At 48.8% G+C, this 19,147-nt stretch overlaps 1 protein-coding gene across 3 annotated transcripts in view; it reads left to right on the top strand.

The window, feature by feature from the left end:
• ADAM33 (ADAM metallopeptidase domain 33) overlaps window positions 1-18,478 on the top strand; it is a 68,477-nt gene extending 49,999 nt beyond the window's left edge. For all 3 annotated transcript variants that reach the window (XM_088133219.1, XM_088133220.1, XM_088133218.1), the window contains 12 exons: window positions 593-682; window positions 3,581-3,773; window positions 5,944-6,052; window positions 6,516-6,720; window positions 8,283-8,360; window positions 9,647-9,755; window positions 10,612-10,759; window positions 12,128-12,224; window positions 13,284-13,535; window positions 14,290-14,453; window positions 15,315-15,332; window positions 15,801-18,478. In XM_088133219.1, coding sequence (XP_087989345.1) covers window positions 593-682; window positions 3,581-3,773; window positions 5,944-6,052; window positions 6,516-6,720; window positions 8,283-8,360; window positions 9,647-9,755; window positions 10,612-10,759; window positions 12,128-12,224; window positions 13,284-13,535; window positions 14,290-14,453; window positions 15,315-15,332; window positions 15,801-15,852 — 1,515 coding nt within the window. In that variant the 3' untranslated portion in view covers window positions 15,853-18,478. The remainder of the gene's footprint in view (window positions 1-592; window positions 683-3,580; window positions 3,774-5,943; window positions 6,053-6,515; window positions 6,721-8,282; window positions 8,361-9,646; window positions 9,756-10,611; window positions 10,760-12,127; window positions 12,225-13,283; window positions 13,536-14,289; window positions 14,454-15,314; window positions 15,333-15,800) is intronic.
• Window positions 18,479-19,147: the final 669 nt, after the last annotated feature.

Below are 19,147 nucleotides of genomic sequence, written 5' to 3'. Positions count from 1 at the left end.
CTGAATATTGTTTTTGCCTTTCCTTGAGTGCTGTAGTTTTTGGTTTGCAAAAGGGCTCGAAAGTAGTATCAAACGCCTTGGGTGCCTGCTGCCTGGATTGCTGACATGCATTCTGCGTGGGGCTGCCCTGAAGACCATCCAGAAGCCGTATTTGGCCCAGGATGCAGCCACACTTGTGGTGCTGGGCACCCCTCGGTATGCCCGTGTTACATCACTGCATCGTGATCTGCATTGACTTCCTGGAAGCTTCTGGCTTCAAATCCAGTTGCTGGGTGTCCCCTGCAAACCCCTTTGTGGCCTTGGACGATGCCGCAGCCCTGATGCATTTCATAACTAAGTGAATAAATGTTGCAGATGGCGTTCACCTCATACATTTAGTAGCCCTGGGTACTAATTAACTCACTGCCTGGGCTCACGCTATATATGGAACCACCGACTGGCCAGATGTGCTGGGTGTTTGCATTGGGTGGCAAAAACGCGTAGCATTTTCAGCAGAGACCCGATGAATGTGCTGGGCTTCCCAGCCGCCCAATCCTGTGCGTTAGATATACAGTAGATGCTGAGTGAAAAAAAAATGCACCCTCTTTTTCAGGAGTGCACAAACCCTTGCTGTAACCCCCAGAATTGCACGCTGAAAGCTGGAGCTGAGTGCGCCCACGGGGAGTGTTGTAATTCCTGCAAGGTAATAAAGGGTTTTTCAGGCGAAGGCTGTGGAGCATGGGGACTCTCGGGGCCAAAGGGTCTAACCCTCTCCAGATTGGGGTGGAAATGGAAATCAGACCTTTCAATTCAGGTAGTCCTCGTTTAGCGACCACAAGTGGGATCGGCAACTCAGTTGTTAAGCGAAGCGGTCACTAAGTGGAACATCACGATTTTACAATTTTACTTCAGCTTTCCTGTGCTTTACAGACCTGTGAAGGTTGTCAGTGCGAGGATTGGTTGGAAAGTTACTTTCTCATCACCGTCGCCACTGCAAACGGTCGTAAACAAGGCCGTTGCTAAACGAGGACCACCTGTAAATGGGAATTGAAATGAGAAAAAAAGACCTTTCCTGGTATTTCCTAAGATGAGCAACCTTCTGAGGGCTGGTGTGAGATTGCAACAATCTTCTGCAATGTGGCTGTTGCACAAGATCTCAGACTGTTTTGAACAGGGTATCTGGCTGGGGAATTCTGGGAGTTGAAGTCCACCCATCTTAAAGTTGCCAAGGGTGAGAAACACTGATCTATATATAGATAGTCCCTGGGTTAAGAACGCCCGGTTTAAGGATGACCCATAGTTAAGAACAGAGCCTACTGTAGCATAATTCGAGTTAAATACACAGTGATTCAAGTTAAATACACAATGGTCCGAGTTCGTTACACAATGCTGCTTATACAGTTTTATACAATAATGCTGTTGCGGCTTACATACAAATTTGACTTAAGGACAGCCCTTGGGGACAGCCCTTAACTCGTTCTTAAACTGGGGACTCCCTGTAATCTTTAGAGACTAACTACTCAAGGCTTCCCCCCCTCCCTTCTCGGAGCCTTTGAAGAAAAATCTGTGGCTTTTTGCAGGAAATCGCACCACAGCCCCTCCCAGGCTGAAAACTGCCTATGAGAGGGCTCTTTGCTCTAGAGCAGTGTTTCTCAACCTTTGCAACTTTAAGACGGGTGGACTTCAACTCCCAGAATTCCCCAGCCAGCATCTTAAAGTTGCAAAGGTTGAGAAACACTGCTCTAGAGGCTTGTGATGGGCTCCAGGAAAATTTGGCAACCTCTTTGCAGAATTTGGCCTTTGGCCCTCCTGCAGTCCGAGTCGCCACAGATTTCGTTTATTTTTATTTTACTTTTTTCACCCAAACCTCAATACTGTTATCGATCCGTTTTCAAAGGGACATACATAAAACCATATAGAATAAAAACAAGCAGTTTACCATCTCCAAAAACAAAGAAGAATTTTAAACCACGAGAAAATCCATAAAAGGATTTTTACGCAGACAAGCGAGCAAAAACTGTAACCGCTACGATATCCTAAGTTCTCCTGATTTTGGAAACCTTTAAAAAGAAAAACTGAGCTTTGAATATGGACCAAGCCTGTTCAAAAGTTTTTCCCCAAAGGGAGAGGTAATGTGACATTTTCTGATTAGCTGAATATATAATTTTCTCAAACGTGGCTAAATCACACATCTCTGAAATCCAGTCTTTTATGCCTGGAATTAAAAAGAGGGGCTTTTCATGCTCTAACAGTAATAATAATAAAAAAAGAATAATCCTTAGGAGATGGAAAAACACTACAGGTAATCCTGGCTTAACAACCACAATTGGCACCAGCAACTCTGTCGCTAAGCAACGTGGTCGTTAAGCAAGATATCACGTGACTGCGACAGACTTACGACATCATTTCTGCCATGGTCGTTAAGTGCAACATCATGTGACTGCCGGCTTCCTGCTGGCTTCCCCATCGACTCTGCTTGTTGGAAGCTGGCTGTGAAGCACGCAAATGGCGATCAAGTGACCGCAGGGATGCTGCGAGGTCGGAAGCCTGAGAACCGATCGTAAAATTACTTTTTTAGTGCTGTCATAACTTTGAATGGTCACTAAAGAAGGCAGTCATTAAGCGAGGACTACCTGTAAAAGCAGGCATCATAAATGCAAAATACAAAAGTGGAGGCATTTCATGTGCCATCCTCAATCCCAAACTTGGGCTCTGATACAGATATAAAAGAGAATAATTGGCACATTTTTGTTTCCCATGAAGAGGAAAGAAAAATCTTAAGCAATGCCTATGTTTGTTTGTTTTTTCTTCCCCTGCTCTTGGTGGCCTGGCATCTGTAGCGGGTGAGATATTGCTGACTGGAATTCCCAGCGTCTGATTCTTTTCAGTTGCTTGCGCCCAAATCTAAGCACGATCCTCACTGAATTCTCTTCAGCAAGATCTATTGAGAAGAAAGGGATGGGCAATCCACCAACTGAAGCATTCCCCGTTTAAAAGGAATAGATCACCTTGTAGATGATGGTGGAGACATTCTGATTGTTTTTTCTAACCGTCTTCCTGTGATCTGTTGAGGAAGCAGATCTTTTCACCGATCATAGGGCAGCTGGCTGTTCATATAACAACCTCCTGAATCTACACCGGCCTTGGAAGGAACTGTTACATCCAGCACCTCCAACTGGTGTATTGGACCTCAGTAATGTCTATTTCCTGTTGCGGTCCCTCAGTCTGAGTTGGTAGGTGCTATGTCACCTTCTACCGCCAGTTCCGTCCTCCAGCAAGCTGCTACAGCAGCATGGAGAATAAGCCATTGAGGTCCAAAGTCCAGCTTCCCTAGTCCAGCATATCAGATATTTTTGCATGGAAGAAGTGATCAAGGCTGGTCTAGGTCATATGGCCATCACTTCTAGAGGTCTTCAGAGGGTTGTGGGCATCAATGGTGCTCCCATGGCTGTACTTTCCTGCATGACAGCTCTGTCTGTGGCAGAACCAGGGTTCTCCATGTCCCATCAAAGATGGCTGAGATGAAGGATGTGAATCTTGGGTCATTGTTACCGCTATGGTGGAAACTTCTCTGTCTCTTTCTTCCCTGTGGCCTCCATAGCTAAAGACAGCCGGGACCATGTGCCGAGAGCCAGCTGGATCATGCGACCTCCCAGAATATTGTACTGGTGCTTCACCTTATTGTCCTGCCAATGTCTACTTGCTGGATGGCTCAACCTGCTCCGATGGAGAATACTGTAATAATGGCATGTGCATGACCCACCATCAACAGTGCATCCAGCTGTGGGGACCAGGTGAGGACCCCCTTCCCTCTGGCACTCTTTCAGACAGTAGCTTTTCGCCAGGGTCCGCTCCGAGAAGAATGCCCATCCTTGGTTAGGTGAGCCTCCTCTTGGCAGAGGAAGAGGCTGGTGGAAGGGACTTAACTGCATTGCTCCCACACTGACGGGCAGATGCACTGCAAAGCCCCTGGTGGGATTCTTCCCCAGCCTTAACCAGCGGCGCTTTGAATTGATCCTGGGATTTTCTGCAGACAAAGAGAGCGCTCCCACTCAGATACAGCCCCTTCCTCTGGACATCGTGGAATAAGGACTGCCAGGGACATGTAAAGCACCTGGAATTAGCCAGACAAACCTTTGATGGCAGCCGTGTGTGTGTGTGTGTGTGTGTGTGTGTGCGTGTGCGTACACATACATACACACATACCATTTGTGGAGAAAATCTATCTATGTGGTTGCTAAGATTGGACACCAACTTGGTGGCATGTAATCCATCATCACCGTATGTGCTATGCTCCTGTGTTCCTTTGTGGGCACGGTCCCCGTGATATCCTGTTCTCCTTTTGGTTGGGAGACAGGCACCACCACCTGGACACTTTGGGTACTGCAGCGTGCGTGGTACAACCTTGGTCCTGCCACAGAAGCTGCTCAGATTCCACGGTTAGGCTGGACCAGACGAATGCAGTGGGGCATTTGCAGGCTATTTATGCATTTGTTTGACTTACACTGCTCCCCCGTCCTAAGTGACACAACTCTGGGTGGCTCACAACAGTGGTACGAAAGCAACACGCCATAAAAACAATCAAAGCAAGAATGCAATTCGTTTCTCCTGAGTTGATCTGCTTTTAAGGCTCTTACGGTCCTGGGTCCCCAAGTGTTAGGATGTGCAAAGGCCCTTGGGGTGCATAAAGCTAACAGGTGTACGTGTGTGTGTGCGTGCGCGTGCGCGTGTCTGCACTCTGTGTAATTAGGCTGCTCAAAATTTGAGTGTATTGTTCTTATTTTTAGTTTTACTGAAAGCCCACCAGGGAGTTTGTAAAAGCAATATTGAAACCCTCACTGAAACCAGGACGGAATGCAACATCACCCTGAAATCTAGCACAGATAAATAAAAAGAGTCGTTGCATCCTGTATCCCAAGGCTGTTGCAACATGGGGGGAAAAAAAACAGCTTGGCACATCAATGCGCAGTGCGTTGTGTGTGCCATGTTCTCCGTGCAAGGTGCTGCTTCCAGAAGTTTCCACGGAACGGAAAAGATGCTCGAAAGAATGACCAAAGAAGCTGAAACGTTGAAGTTTGTTTTAGTCTAGTTTAGGAGAGAACTGATTGGTGAAGGGGCTTTCTGAAATGATCAGTGATGTGCAGAAAGTAAGTGATGGGCGAGTGATTTGGGGCAGGCAGAAGAAAGTTCCTTTTTGCACACTCCATCCTAGCCTGGGGAACTCCCTGCCACTGGCTTAGTTGGCTGAAGAGGGAGCAAAAGAGATTTGGAAGCTGTGGGAATCTAGTCTCTGAAAACCAAGTCCTGCAGTGTCTACCTGGGCTTTCACGTGGTCGCTCAGCTTTCCTATTTTCTCAGTTCCCACAATACAGTGAACCCTAAATTAACCAAAGGGATTGCGTTCACACAACACCACATGCCAACCTGAGCGAGGGAAGCAGTAGCCAAGTGTAACAGGCAGGGCAAATGCCATCAACCAGGTTAAGGAAGTTAGCTGAGCACGGCCTGTGTGAAGCGGGCTTTTGTGTCTCCTGTGGGGGCCCAGCAAGGGAGACCCAAGCCCATGTTACCAAGGGGGCAGGACTACCATGCCCATGAGAGCCCTGGAGGCTTCTTCTGGGTGTCTGGGAAAAGCAGAAGCATTCGGTTGGTTAGGAGGGCTTCCATTAGCTCCAATCCTGGTCACTCAAATTTAGCCCCCCTGCAAGCATCTGCCAGAGGAGTTGATCCCACAAGCCCCAGAGTTCCTGCAGGAATCTTGGGGGCTCCAACTGAAGATCCCACTCCTGAGCCTTGCTCCTAATGATGCCACCACTATAAAATAGGAGGAGGAGGAGGAGGAGGAGGAGGAGGAGGAGGAGGAGGAGGGAGATGGGGGTATTTTAATATTTTGCTCCATGCCTGGATGGCAGAACACCACAGAAATATTTCCAGCGCTAAATCAGATCTTCTCTCGCCCCACAGGAGCTTCGCCGGCCCCGGATGCCTGCTTCCAGGATGTCAACAAGGCTGGTGACATGTACGGCAACTGTGGGAAGGACAGGCACGGCAACTACGTGAAGTGTGCCAAGAGGTGAGCGTGTATCGGCAGAGGTATCCAGATGTTCGTTCTTGGGAGCCTTGTCTTTGACTTCCAGGTGTTGCCAAGTAAGATGGTTTTTGCAACATCATCAGCCTGCAGCTTCCCATTCCCCATCTGAATCCATCACAGTTAAGGGGCCCCAAAAGTTTGCTTCTTGCTTTACCTTTCGCAGCCCAGACTTCCCTTCAGCACAGGTATAGTAGATTTCTGCCCTGGGGAGAAGGTTGGAGTAGATGACCTCAGTGGTCCCTACCCACCCATCCTTTCCATGACTCTGTAACTGGAGAGGGACCCTGGTGCTTTCCACAGCTTGTGATTGTGCTTCCTGGCTTGACTCCTGTTCATTCTCATTCCTTGATATTTGGGTTTGCGGGGCCATCTGGATGGATGCAAGGGATCCTGTCCCTTGAGTCTTCTGATTCTCTTCCTGATAGGACATTTTCTGTCCTTCCAGAGATGCCAAGTGTGGAAAGATCCAGTGTCAAAGCTCAGCTGCCAAGCCCAAAGGGACCAACACCATCTCCATGGACACCACCATCCGGTTTAACGGGCAGGAGATCAAGTGCCGAGGAACCCTGGTCTATGCCACCAAGGATGATGAGGGAGACCTGTCCGACCCGGGCCTCGTGATGACAGGGACCAAGTGTGGGAATGGGTTGGTGAGTCCTTTCTTGATGCAACCTCAGGAGAAGGGGAAAGTGCAACCACTACATTTTCCAACCTCTCTTTTTCATGATGCAATAGGTCATATCTGCACAGCACATTTCATGCAGTTGCCACAGTTGTCATAAACTCAGCAAACTGTCTGGGCTTTTATGATATGCTATGCTAGAAAAAGTAATTCAGGATCATCCTAATTGCATCTCTGTGTCTGCATCTCTGTGTATCTATATCTGTGTGAGTGCACAAAGTGCTCAGGATATAGGAGATGGTTTTGTAAATAGCCACCTGCAGTCTCCTCCATGATCAGTGAAAGGAACAACCTTCTTGTGTCACAGGAAAAACCCTGGCAAGAAAGTCTCTGCCCTGATCTGTTAAGGGAAAAAAATTGGTTCTAAATTGGCAACCAGAATTCTTGTAACCTGTCCCTTCCATCCCAATAAATCTTGTTAAAGAAAACTCTGAGATAATCTTGCTTGGAAGAATTACTTCTACTTGAGGTGCTTGCCAAGGAAGGAAGGAAGGAAGGAAGGAAGGGAGGGAGGGAGGAAGGAAGGAAATGGAGAAGGAGGGAAGTAGAAAGAGAGAAAAAAGGGAGAAGGAAGGAAGGAAGGAAGGAAGGAAGGAAGGAAGGAAGGAAGGAAGGAAGGAAGGAAGGAAGGAAGGAAGGAAGGAAGGGAGGGAGGGAGGAAGGAAGGAAATGGAGAAGGAGGGAAGTAGAAAGAGAGAAAAAAGGGAGAAGGAAGGAAGGAAGGAAGGAAGGAAGGAAGGAAGGAAGGAAGGAAGGAAATGGAGAAGGAGGGAAGTAGAAAGAGAGAAAAAAGGGAGAAGGAAGGAAGGAAGGAAGGGAGGGAGGGAGGGAGGGAGGGAGGGAGAGGAAGGGAGGTCTTTTCCTGACCTAGTAAGCATCAAGTGTGCACTGTCCTCAGCACTATTGGGTGCCATTGGGATTAAATTAGAAGCTCCATGGAACAGAAACAGTCTCTCTCCCAGTTGTGCTAACAGAGCTCTGGATGGAGGGTGGAACTCCAGTGAGTCCCACTGAGAGACATTCAGACCATAAACCTCCTGACTGAGGAGATGTGGTGACACCAGAGGGAGAATTACATGTCTGTCTGCTTTCATACCTGTGCATCAGAGAACTGAATGGTAAATAAAAGTCTCCATGTCCTGGTGACCTCTTAACCATTGCTTGATTGCTATAAATTCTGTCTTCCTTTGAAGTGCATGGTGGTGGTGGTGGTGGTGGGATCAGCCTTTCACTCAGCCAAGGTCCACGTGGGCCTTTGATGGCACGCAAAGAGAGCCCTCTATCTCAAGTACAATGCGTCCCAAAGTAGGCATGTCTCCAGTGGTGATGGGTGTTGGAAGACCTAAAGGACCAAGTTAGGGACAGATTGTCATGGAGAAAATCTATTTAGGTGGTTGTTAAGCGTCAACACTGATTTGATGACAATCAATCAATCAATCTGACCTGTCTAATCACAACTGCTTCCAAAATCAGTTCAGAGCACTCCTTCTCATTAGCTAATCTGACTGGGGGGGGGGATTTTCCTTGCAGGTGTGCAAAGACCAGCGGTGTCAGAACGCTTCCTTTTTTGAACTGGATAAATGCATCTCTAAGTGTCACGGCCACGGGGTGAGTAAGCAGCCACAGCCTTTGCTTTCGATGCCGATCTTCTCTGAGGGGGACGCTGAGGGAAAAACGAGACGAAGCGTTGATTTAATGCGTTGCAATTTTCAAACAATCTTCAAACAATAGGGCATCTCTGACCTGGAGGCAGGTGGCGGACTCTGCCTGCGCAAGCCGGTTAAACCCTTTTGCGTGTGTCTCTGGGGGCTCTGCCTGCGGCCCCCTCGCTAGCAGCCTCATGGATGACTAATCTCGGGCATCTTCGCCCTTCCATGCTGAATGTGAGATGGATTTGTCAGTCAGAGCGGTAGCCTTCCCAAACAGGTCCCCGGCTGATCTGGCAGAGAAAACTCACTCGGTGTGATTTCTGTCAGTAGACCAGACCAGGCAATCAACTCTACAGGGAGACTAAAGCTACTTTTACTGAGATGGGCTAGAACAACAGCATCTTGCAAGTCGGATTGTGCCGGACCTCCTCCCCCTTCTTATACTCCTGCGAATCAGGGAGGGGTCTGTCTCAGCCCTTCCTGGCTTCAGCTGGATGTTCTGGACCTTACAAATGCTTCAGCCCCTTTTGCCTGGGGATGGGTCCTACAGACCTCTGCCAAGGTCGCCTCCTGACTCTCTGACAGAAGAGGATTAGCTCACTGTCTGTCAACAGCTTCACTCAGTGCCCTAAAAGGTGCTCCTCTGTGGAATAATAGCAATTGAAGCGAGCGGCGGTGAGGGCCGGTGGTATCTTCCCACGCTTCGTCTGAGGCTGCAGGGATTCTGCAGAGAGTTTGTGCCTCAGCCTGTCGCTAGACTTTCCAGATCGGCACCCGCTAAGTAGCTTTTGCTGCCTGGGCCCCACAACATTTGGGTTGCACGTAAGGTGCAGGTTTGGCCAAGGCAGGAAATTAAGAACAGTCTGTAGGCTGCTCACTGATGTGAGATAGGTAATCAGAAGGGCCCCTTTCTTTAAGGTTCCTGCCTGTCCGCCTCTCATTTTAAAAAGAAGAAAGGAGAATGTACCTTGGCTGCTTGCTTATTTATTTCTTTAGGACCTCTCCACTCATTAAAAAAAGAAACGAAAAATGATCCATGCAACGAGGCTTTGCTGGTCAACATTGCAAGGGAGGGGTGGGAAGAAAAGGAACTCAGGAGGCTTGAGGAAGACATCCTACCCTGGGCAGAACCAGGTGGGTGGGAGTCTTTAGGACAATATTCGCCTTCCTGCCCTTCTCAGTGCTTGCGTCCAGAGCCCTGGAACAAGCGCGAGGCTCACGTGAGACAATCTCTGACTGTTTTAGGTTTGTAACAGCAACCACAACTGTCACTGTGATGCCGACTGGGCTCCCCCCTTCTGTGAGAAACCGGGGCTGGGAGGCAGCGTCGACAGTGGCCCTGTCCAGCAAGACCGTGAGTCCCCCCCTTCCTCCTCCTCCTCCTCCTTGAATGCAGCCCTCCTCTGGGCAGTCAGGTCAACTGAGAGGAGGTGGCCCAGAGGGGCTCAGGGACGAGGAGAAAATGCACAAGGGATGCTGGAATAGGTTTCCCGGTTCTGTTGGGCCTGCTGGGTCAGTAGATCTAGGTCTTCAAACGCAGTGAATCGTTCAGGGTTTGCCCTGCTAGTCTGCACGGCTGCATGGGGGTGGCACTTCCAGCTGATCTGCGGGAGCCCAGAGCCAGTGGAGAGAACTATTCGGAGCAACGTCCTAAACTGTTGGGGTTACCGATCTGTTTCTTGAACCGAGTTGTTGCCCCTAACAAGACACTAGTGGAGGTCTCTCTTTCCCGATCAGACAGGCAAAACAACTCTGGTTGGTCCCTTTCTTTTTCTGTGGATTTTTATCCACTGGTTTGTCCTGCATTTTTCATTCAGGATTGGTTTGATGTGGGCTGGGTGAACTTCTCATAACGATTGAAGTGGTAATGAGCAAAGTGGCCAGTGGGAGAAGGATTGAGAAATGCATTGTAGTAACGGGGCAGGTATTGGCTCACACCTGTTAAAACAGTGGAATGCAACTTTTGCGATGTTTGTGCCAAACCATAAGTGAGCCTTTTCCCCACGGCAGGGGTGGTGGTGGTTCCATGTTGCTGTTCTTTGATGTACCTCTGAGTGCCAAGTCCCAGCCACCTAGAATCTATTTGGGATTGAGGTGGAGATAAAGCTTATGAAGGATGGATCTGTGGATGAAGGATGGATGGATGGATGCCAGGCTGTGTGGGCAGCTGAAGTCTGCAGGTGTGACCTTCTCTGGGGATCTTCTTGCAGATTATGAAGCCATCTTGATAGCTTCGCTGGTGATCTTCCTGCTGTTCGTGCTTGCTCTCCTCCTGGGGCTCTACACCTGCTACAGACGAGAGAGTTCGCTGCTCAACAAGTGGGTCCAGGGCTTAAGGAAGAGGCAGAAGGCGTGCAGGTGGGCAGTTCCCTAACAATTTCTGAGCCCTTTTCCTCTCTTCTGTCTTTTCCAAATACTTGCCATGAAGCCCACTTTCTCCTTCACACTGTTAGTTGCAGGTCTATTACATGGATAACTCTTCCACCTGGCCATTTTTCATGGGAAGGCACCCTTGATCCACCTGTGGGCCTTGTTCACACAACACGCTTCAACCATAAACTCACCCAACAGCCCAGATTGGTGCAGTAGGCTAAACCAACTCTCACCCCCACCCCAAACTTGCCCAAGGTGAACTCTTGCCTTATCAAGTTGTGGGAACGCAGCCTAAGCTTAGCTCTTAAACTGATCTAGTTGTGAGAACACGGGAATAGCCCCAGCCAAAGTCGAGATCAGTGCTTGAAAGAATCAACGGTATTCATTCAAGGCAGTAAACTTAATTATGTAAAACATCATCTCAAGAATTATTTTACTATTTGGCGTTCCCATACTCTGTTGTAAACTGGAAATCGTTGATCTCAGTGAAGAAAAGACAGTGGAGAAAACATTAAACGGGCAGCAGCTACAATGGGAAAAAAGGAAGGGGCTCAGAGGAATATTCATTCTGCCCTCAAACCTTGTAAGAACCTTGAAAAGATCCTTGCTTGAAAAGTCAGGCTGCCATTATATCAAAATATCACACAGAAGTATTTTTCACTCTGCTCAGGGTTGGTCCTCTGGACACCACGGTGCCTTTAAACATCTCCGCAGGAATCCACTGGTTTCCAAAATGTGATGTAATGCTTTAGTGTTTTTTTTTTAAACCCAAAACATTGGCTACTGGAAAATGTCGGTTGCTTTGGCAGTGAAACCATGAGAAATTGGCCTGAAACTGTTATTTTGAAATTTAATGGCAAGCTTTGGGATGCTGGTAAATCTCCTTTCTATTCATTTTGTTTGCTTCCCCCCCCCTTTTTAAATTATTCTTCTGTCTCTTCCCTGATTGCATCTGTAAAATTAATTGTCCCAATTGTGGTTGCTAAACGAGGACGACCTGTAATAATAATGAAAGAAAACTGGCAGTTGTGCTTCGTAGGGCGAGAAGCGATTCAAGGAATCACGTTCTCCAGCTAGGGACTTCTGCTGGGGGGAGTCAGGATTTGCACAGTGGCGGGTGCAGACTCATGGTGGAAGCCCCACCTCTTTTGCACAGGCTTCAGTCGTGAGCCACACCCACCACCTTGCAGATTTTGACCCCCTTCCCCTCCCCATGGATGCTGCTGTGTTTAACTCTTCTTTCTTTACCATGAATTTGAAGTCAGGCTTACCATGTACAGACCTGAATGTGACCTTCATTTTTTCCAGCGCTGAAGGGGCCTTGCCTGTTCTTTATTTCTCTTTGTCTGGCAGGAGCGTTGCTGTTCATCAGAAAGGTCATTCCAACTCTGCCTTCACCTTGCAGGACATCTCCTCTTCTAGCAAAGCTAAGCCCAGCCCTACCAGCCAGGTAAATGAGCTCATCCCAGCTCAGCGCAAGCACATTGGCGGTCAGTTGATGGCTGATTATCCCATTCTGTGCTCAGCGATTCTTCCTCTCCTCTTCCACCTTGACCGAGTGATCCTCTCCAAATTAGACTTTAGAGTAAATGTAACTCCTTATATGCCATGGCTACTCACTCCGTGTCTTTCCTCCATTAGCCCTTCTGCACTGTTCTGCCCATGTGCAAGCTGGATAACCACGAGTCCCTTGGTTGAGATGGGTGGCTATAGATATTCAAATAAATAAGTACATAAATAAATAGATAAATAAATAAATAAATAAATAAATAAATAAATAAATAAAATTGGCTTGAGCCTAAATAGCTTGGCACCTGCTTGGATTCGAATTACTGATCCATTCAGAAAGCTGAAAATTCTGAAAATTCATTCCTTGTGATAAAATCGATGCAGTGATCTTCAACCCAAAGCTCTGAGCGATAGCTTTGCTTTGGCCCTGGTATGTTGATATCATGACCGGGCCAACAGGACTGAATTCTCTGAAACTATCCAGATAGTGATTCCCAGAGGTGGCTTAATTAATGAGCTGGGACACAGGAGCCAAACCCCACCCAAACCGTGAGCTTGCTGGATCTCTGTTAGGGTTAGGTATAGTCACGTGCAGGACGCAGAACAGTCAGACATAAGATACCGGAAGGATTATTCCGACCGAAGGTTACAAAAACGTTGAAAGAGCAGTCTGATTGCGAAATCAGCAACCCAAAAGGTGGTGTGGATGTGTTCAAGCCAAGGCTAGACAGCCATGACCCGGGATACTTGAATTTGGATTCTGGCATTGGGCCGGGTTGGGGGTGGGGGTGTCCTGGATGGCCTTAAGGGCCCCTTCCAGCTTGAGAAGTGGAAGAATCTGTGATCCAGTTCTTCAGTTCAAAGGGCAGATCCCTTGTCCTCAAAAGGGCTGGGAGTCTGGAGATCTGCTTCTCCTTTGCGTTGCGTTCTTGGGGGAAAGGTCTCCATCTCCACCAGGGACCCTCATGGCCCCTCTCCCTTCTCTGTTCTCTCTCTCCAGGCAGCAAGAGGCATTTCTTCGCTTAAGCCAAACCCCCCTCAAGGAGCACCCCACCCCATCAACGTGGTACGGCCCCTGCGGCCTGGCTGTGGCCCCTCAGCCCCTCTCCAGAGGGACCTCAAACCTTCCAGGCCTCCACCACCACCTTTCCACAAATCTCCTGCCATGCCTCTGAAAGCCGGGTTTGGTGGGCACACCAAACTGCCCCCTCCGAAGAAGCCCCTCCCCAGCACCCCTGTCCGCCCTCCTCCGGTGAGTTGCCTGCTCCCATTTCCCCCATGGGCTGGGGGTTAGTTCTGGGACCCACAATTGCTGGAGGCAGGTTATACATCCAAGGGCCAGAAACATCCAGCGCGAGTCCTGTGATGTGATGTGCACCACAGCATCTTTTGCACGATGACATCATGATGCATGTGACGTCACTCCCACCTCATGCCCCTGCAGATGCCTCCTCCGAGGGTGCCCAGAACCTGGGCTGGGGTTGGCCCACCACAATCCGGTTGCTCAGCATATTCACACGTTGCACGAAATGTTGAACCCTGTGCAGATAATTTGGCCTGAGGGTGGCAAGAGGGTGACTGGGAAGCACCAGTTCATTGCTCCATGTTTCAGGGACTTTGGGGGGGGGGGCGGTAAGAGTAGATGGCCACTTTTCAAAGGTGGGAATTGACTTCCCATAGACGGTTGGACAAGTTTGGTCTCCTAGAACTTCCCTGCTCCTCTTTCCCCCCTTATTTTGGAAGGAAAAAACCCCAAAATTGCACCATCAACATTGGACTTTTTTGCTGCTGTTCATCAATGACACCGTCTCGAGTGCTGGGGAAATGCAAATGGCACACGGGCCACAGCGTGGTCACGCCTGATTTATGGCTTAGCATAACAAACCATGTTGGAAGTCTCCGTGGCCTACAGCAGCCATTAGAAAGGGAAGTTCTGTGCGCGGAATCCAACCAGCTCCAAATGCTGTTGCCCAACTGCTGTTTTGTGGCATTTTCCCCCTTGTTAGGTCAACCCGCAGCACAGGCCGCCTTACAAACCCTTACCAAGGCATCTTCTTCTGGCGAAAGACGTGGCATCAACTCCGAGTCCTGCCTTGCTGGTCATGGTCCCTCCTGCCAACTCCAAGCCGGCAGGAACTGGGGCCTTGAGCCATCTCTCAAAACCTCTCAAGTAAGTTGGCCGTGAAAGACGATGCCTTCCTGTTGATGGAGGAAGGGGGCTGGAAAGGGATGAGGAAAGGGAGGCCGTGTCAGTGGGCAGAAATTTGCCAGTCCTGCATCACCATCGTCCACTTTCTCCATCTTTTGCCTTCTGTGGATTTCCTCCCCGGTGATGTGAGCATTAACTCTCGGCTGGAAAGTTACAGCAATTATAGTCCAACGCATGTTGTGACTCTTATGATTGGGAGATCGGGAGAGGATCTGAAACGAAGTTTATCTTGGCAGAAGCTAATTTTCCAAGGGAGCTTCACAGAGGCTCCAGATTCTCAAACTGAAAAATAACGTCTTTTGTGGTTTTTCCATTGGCCCACAAGGTTGCAGGGCACGCTTCTTTTCACGCCAAGTTCTTACAGAAGAGCTCCCAGTGCGTGATGGGACAAGGGGCTCGTCTATCAGCAGCTTGTTGCAAGGCCTGATGTGGAGTAAGGATGAAAGGGAGGGACTGGCCCAAGGCCACCCAGCTGGCTTCTGTGCTCTCTTGGTTCCTAGTCAGCACTTTAACCACTACCCCACACTGACTCTCTGAAAAATAACATATGGATGAATAAAAAATAATGTCCTAGTCCTGTTCCCGTTGAACAATGGAAAGGGCAGTTTTCCAACTTGCCCTTCTCCGTCTGAAAAATCGAGAGTTAGTCTTGAAAGCTGCTGCAACCTGAAGATTAGGATGTAGAATTTACAAACTTGCAGAATAAGAGGGAGTCAGAAAGGTGGGAATGTTGGGAGACTTTTGACCGTACGCTCGCACCCAACGGCAAACGACTTTGGCATTCAAGTTAATAACATGCCTCTTTTTCCCCCTCTCCCTCAGGCCAGCGCCGCCTCAAAGGTGAGTGTGACCTTGCCCCTGGGCCTCTTCCAGGGAAACCCCACTTCCTCCCCCTTGCCCTTTACCCGTGTTCTGCATGGACGTTGTGTGAGAGATTACTGGCTGTTCAGATCACATGGTGGAAGCAGCTTCCATGTCTGCAGGTGTTGTATTCTGGTGCTTGTATTTCAGAAATGTGAGTGGAAAGAAATGCAAGAGTGTGCAAATTGCACTGAAGGGGGATCAGGGCCAGGTCTGTGGGGTTCAACCTTCTGTGTTCCCAATGGCCCCCTGGATGCATTTGGGGACCTTCCTATTGAGAAACGTTTTGGAAATGCGTGGTTGCTTCCATGCTACGTACAGAAAGAGGGTGATGTGTGAAATGGGATTCAAGATCCTTGGTTGCTCACCATGGCTAGCTTTGATGATGCTGTCCTTCTGGTTCTTTGAAGGAAGTTCTGATTTTTGTCACCTTTCTTTTTCTTTTAGACCCATCCCAGCCTTAAAAGTCCAGGCCGCTTCCTTCCCCTTCAAGAAGTGACCAGGCTCGACTGACCCTGGAGGAACATTGCCTTTCTCATTTGCACTACTGTGGTCCAACACAGGGATTTTTGTTACCAGAGACCTTTTCAACTTTTTTTTGGGGGGGGGGAAGGAAACAGTTCCACAAATAACGAAGAAACAGAGGGGAGAGCTGTGGTTCATGTGACTGGCCCTTCTGTGTAACGTGGGGCTGTAGAGAGTAGGGTGGACCTTGAGACGCGTTGCTTCAGCCGACTCCAATCCACAGAAGCTTCGTGAAAGTGAGAGACTATCATTACCTACCTCCTTGTTTTGCACAACCTCATGAGATGTCCTCTCCTTGACTGCTAGTACGAATAGGGTGGACCTGGTCCCTGAGTTGGTGTCGCGGATTTACAGTTGGATACACCAGTTTCCCAGGCATACGATGCAGCAAAGCATTTGAGTGAAACCAGTTTCTCCAGCTGGACGTATGTCAAGTATGTTGGGCTGAGCTCCCATCACCTGTTTGGAAGACGATAGGAGCCAGATCCAAACCACCTGGAAGAGACCAGTTTGGGAAAGATGATGTAGGGTTATTCCAGGGGTTGATGAGCTCTGCTTGAGCCCCTGTTGACATCAGCTTCTTCCTTCTGGGGAAGAGGGCCCAGTGGTTCCCTATCAGCACATCTCCTGTGTAAATGATTCCAGAGAACAGGAAAAGCCTTGGAAAATTGCTTGGTGCCCTGGAAAGATGCTGCGGGCCAGAACAGACATTCCTGGGGCAACTTCTTGGTTCCCTGAAATAGGGAGGCCCAAGACTTCATTGGGCACAGGAAACACTGTCTCCCTCAACCCTCCTCCCTCCAGTTACATTGGGTGGGTGTTTCTGTCCCACACATCCATAGGGACTAGGTTCAGGATGTCACTCGGCAGAATATCAACACAAAAGTCCACAACAGCCAATCCTACTGTATTCCATTCATGAAAAAGAAAAGAAATAGCTGTGGTTGGTGGTGAATTGAAACGGGGATCTGGGGAGGGAGCCTCCCCTTTTCTTTGGGAATGAAAAGTGCCCCCTCCCTATTTGCACCAGGAAATCTCACTTTGGGGGTCAAATTGTTGCTTTGAGAGGCGAAGGTCACCAGAAGAACAGCACGGCGGATCAACTTGATCCCCTTTCACAACACAGCACAGGCCCTGATGGCTGACAGTGGGATAGTGATAATGTAGTCATCGTAGAAGATAGGACAAGTCTTGAAGTCCACTCAGCCTATTGGCATCCTGTTCCTGTCTGTCCCCCCCCCCCAACTCTGACCCCACCACCCAGGGCTGAGAGCATGGTGGAGATTTGATCAGAAAGAGAGGAAGCCAATCTGTTGCCACGTTCAAAGCACCCACATTCCTTGGAAGGGTGCTTTCTGATATGGTGGCTGGTTGGGTTTGTGGCTAGCCACATGGAAGAAGAAAGCCAGTAGGGGTTAGACTGTAGGGTAGACATGAAAGCTCAGCCCCAGTTTGGTTCCTGAGGATGGTCACATCCCACCCTGCTCTTCTGCTGTGCCTACAAGGGACACACCAGATTGGGACTGAAATTATTTAGGTAGCCTGGAGTTCACCATGCTTGACTGGACTAGAAAAGCCAACAGTATTTGTGACTTCAGAGGGGGTCAGAACAGCTCCAAGATGGGAGCTGCTCCAAGGTTAGGGATTGTTCTGAGCTCTTGCGGGGAGGGAGGGTGGGAGGGAAAAATGCTTTATTTGTACTGCAGGTCCAGAGCGATGTCTCAGGGACTTCACTCTCTTCACGGCTCTTGGGGGACAGGAGAGTTTGCCTTCATCTGCTACACTTTGCACTAAATTAGGAGGTCATCTTCTGTCCTCCTTTCTCGCCCTTGATCCAAGCAAGGAAGGAAGGACCCTTGAGGCGATGAGCAAATGTGCCTCTACTCACAGATGCTTCATACCTCAGGTTCCCCACTGGATCCCTTCCTGGGGAAGAAGAAGAAGAAGAAGAAGAAGAAGAAGAAGAAGAAGAAGAAGAAGAAGAAGAAGAAGAAGAAGAAGAAGAAGAAGAAGAAGAAGAAGAAGAAGAAGAAGAAGAAGAAGAAGAAGAAGAAGAAGAAGAAGAAGAAGAAGAAGAAGAAGAAGAAGAAGAAGAAGAAGAAGAAGAAGAAGAAGAAGAAGAAGAAGAAGAAATCTTTCTGTTAGCGAGAGGTGCATACCAAGATTGGGCATTGGTGCTTCGTGGACCAAGCAGCCAGTCCGACCATGAAACCTGTGAACTGCTCCTTTCTTGGGACCTCCTCTGGATCTAGGAGGGAGGGGCTAAATGCCAAGACCTCATTTTCAGGGTCCAGGAGCCCATCTGAACACAAGCCAGGTGCCTTCTTCCTCTCTGTTCCTTTCACCACAGCCACCTTCCAGCCTCCTGGGATCAAGGGTCCTGAGCCTAAAAATGGGGCTTGGACCCCATTGGGAGGCCTCCTCCTCTCCTTTGAGAAGCACTGATTAGCTCTTGGTAGCAAGCTGCTGCCCCAGGGGGTTGGCTTCTTCCGCGAGAAGTTTCTTTTCATGCGCGGGGATGTGTTGCCAGAAGTTTCTTTTGACCGGGAAAACCAGCTGTTGGGTGACTATTTCATCTGGCCCCAAGAACTGCACGGCCCTTTCTCTCCCTCTCCCCATTTTTTTTCTTTTTTGCTATACCCTTAGAAGACTTTACTACGTATATTGTAGAAGAGACGCCTGCGTTTCTCCGCACACTTGGAAAATCTGGTCCTTTAAAAGCTTTGGGTCTTTTTTAAAAACAAATAAATAATAATTTTTTTTTACTAAATTCTGGTCCATCATTTTGGGGGAGGCTTTGGATGGTGATGTGGGGATGAGGGTCAGTGCTGGTTGCGCTCCATGCTCAGGGCTGGGGGGGGAGGGAGTCTGACCCCTCGGGGTGCTTGACTTGGGGGGGCTGTCTTTTAGGCTGGTCCTCCTTTGGTGACTTGGAGAGGATTTTGCGAGTCACAGGAATGATATTTCGGTGCTTTGCATCATTACTTCTAACAGCTGGGGACCATTTCTTGTTCTAACCCAGTGCGTGCCTTCTCCCTGTTTCTTAAATCTCTCCGAAACCTCTTAAAGTTTTATATTAATATTATTTGTTTGAGCATTGAATCTGCTTATGGAAGCGAGCCAGGTTTATGCAAAGGTGTCAAATTGACATTGAAGGCATTTTGGGGACCGCTGTAAGATGTGGTGTGGTGTGTTCAGACAAGGAAGCCATTTCTTGTTTTGCATCCAAGTTGGCACTGGATATCCAGGAGGTTGGGGGGGTGGTCAGA

Source organism: Python bivittatus, unplaced genomic scaffold (genome assembly GCF_059951505.1).
Source record: "Python bivittatus isolate LINGU-HERP-01145 unplaced genomic scaffold, Pbiv_v1 ctg000070_np1212, whole genome shotgun sequence".
NCBI classification, from domain to species: Eukaryota; Metazoa; Chordata; class Lepidosauria; order Squamata; family Pythonidae; genus Python; species Python bivittatus.
This window is presented reverse-complemented; position numbering and strand designations above follow the sequence as displayed.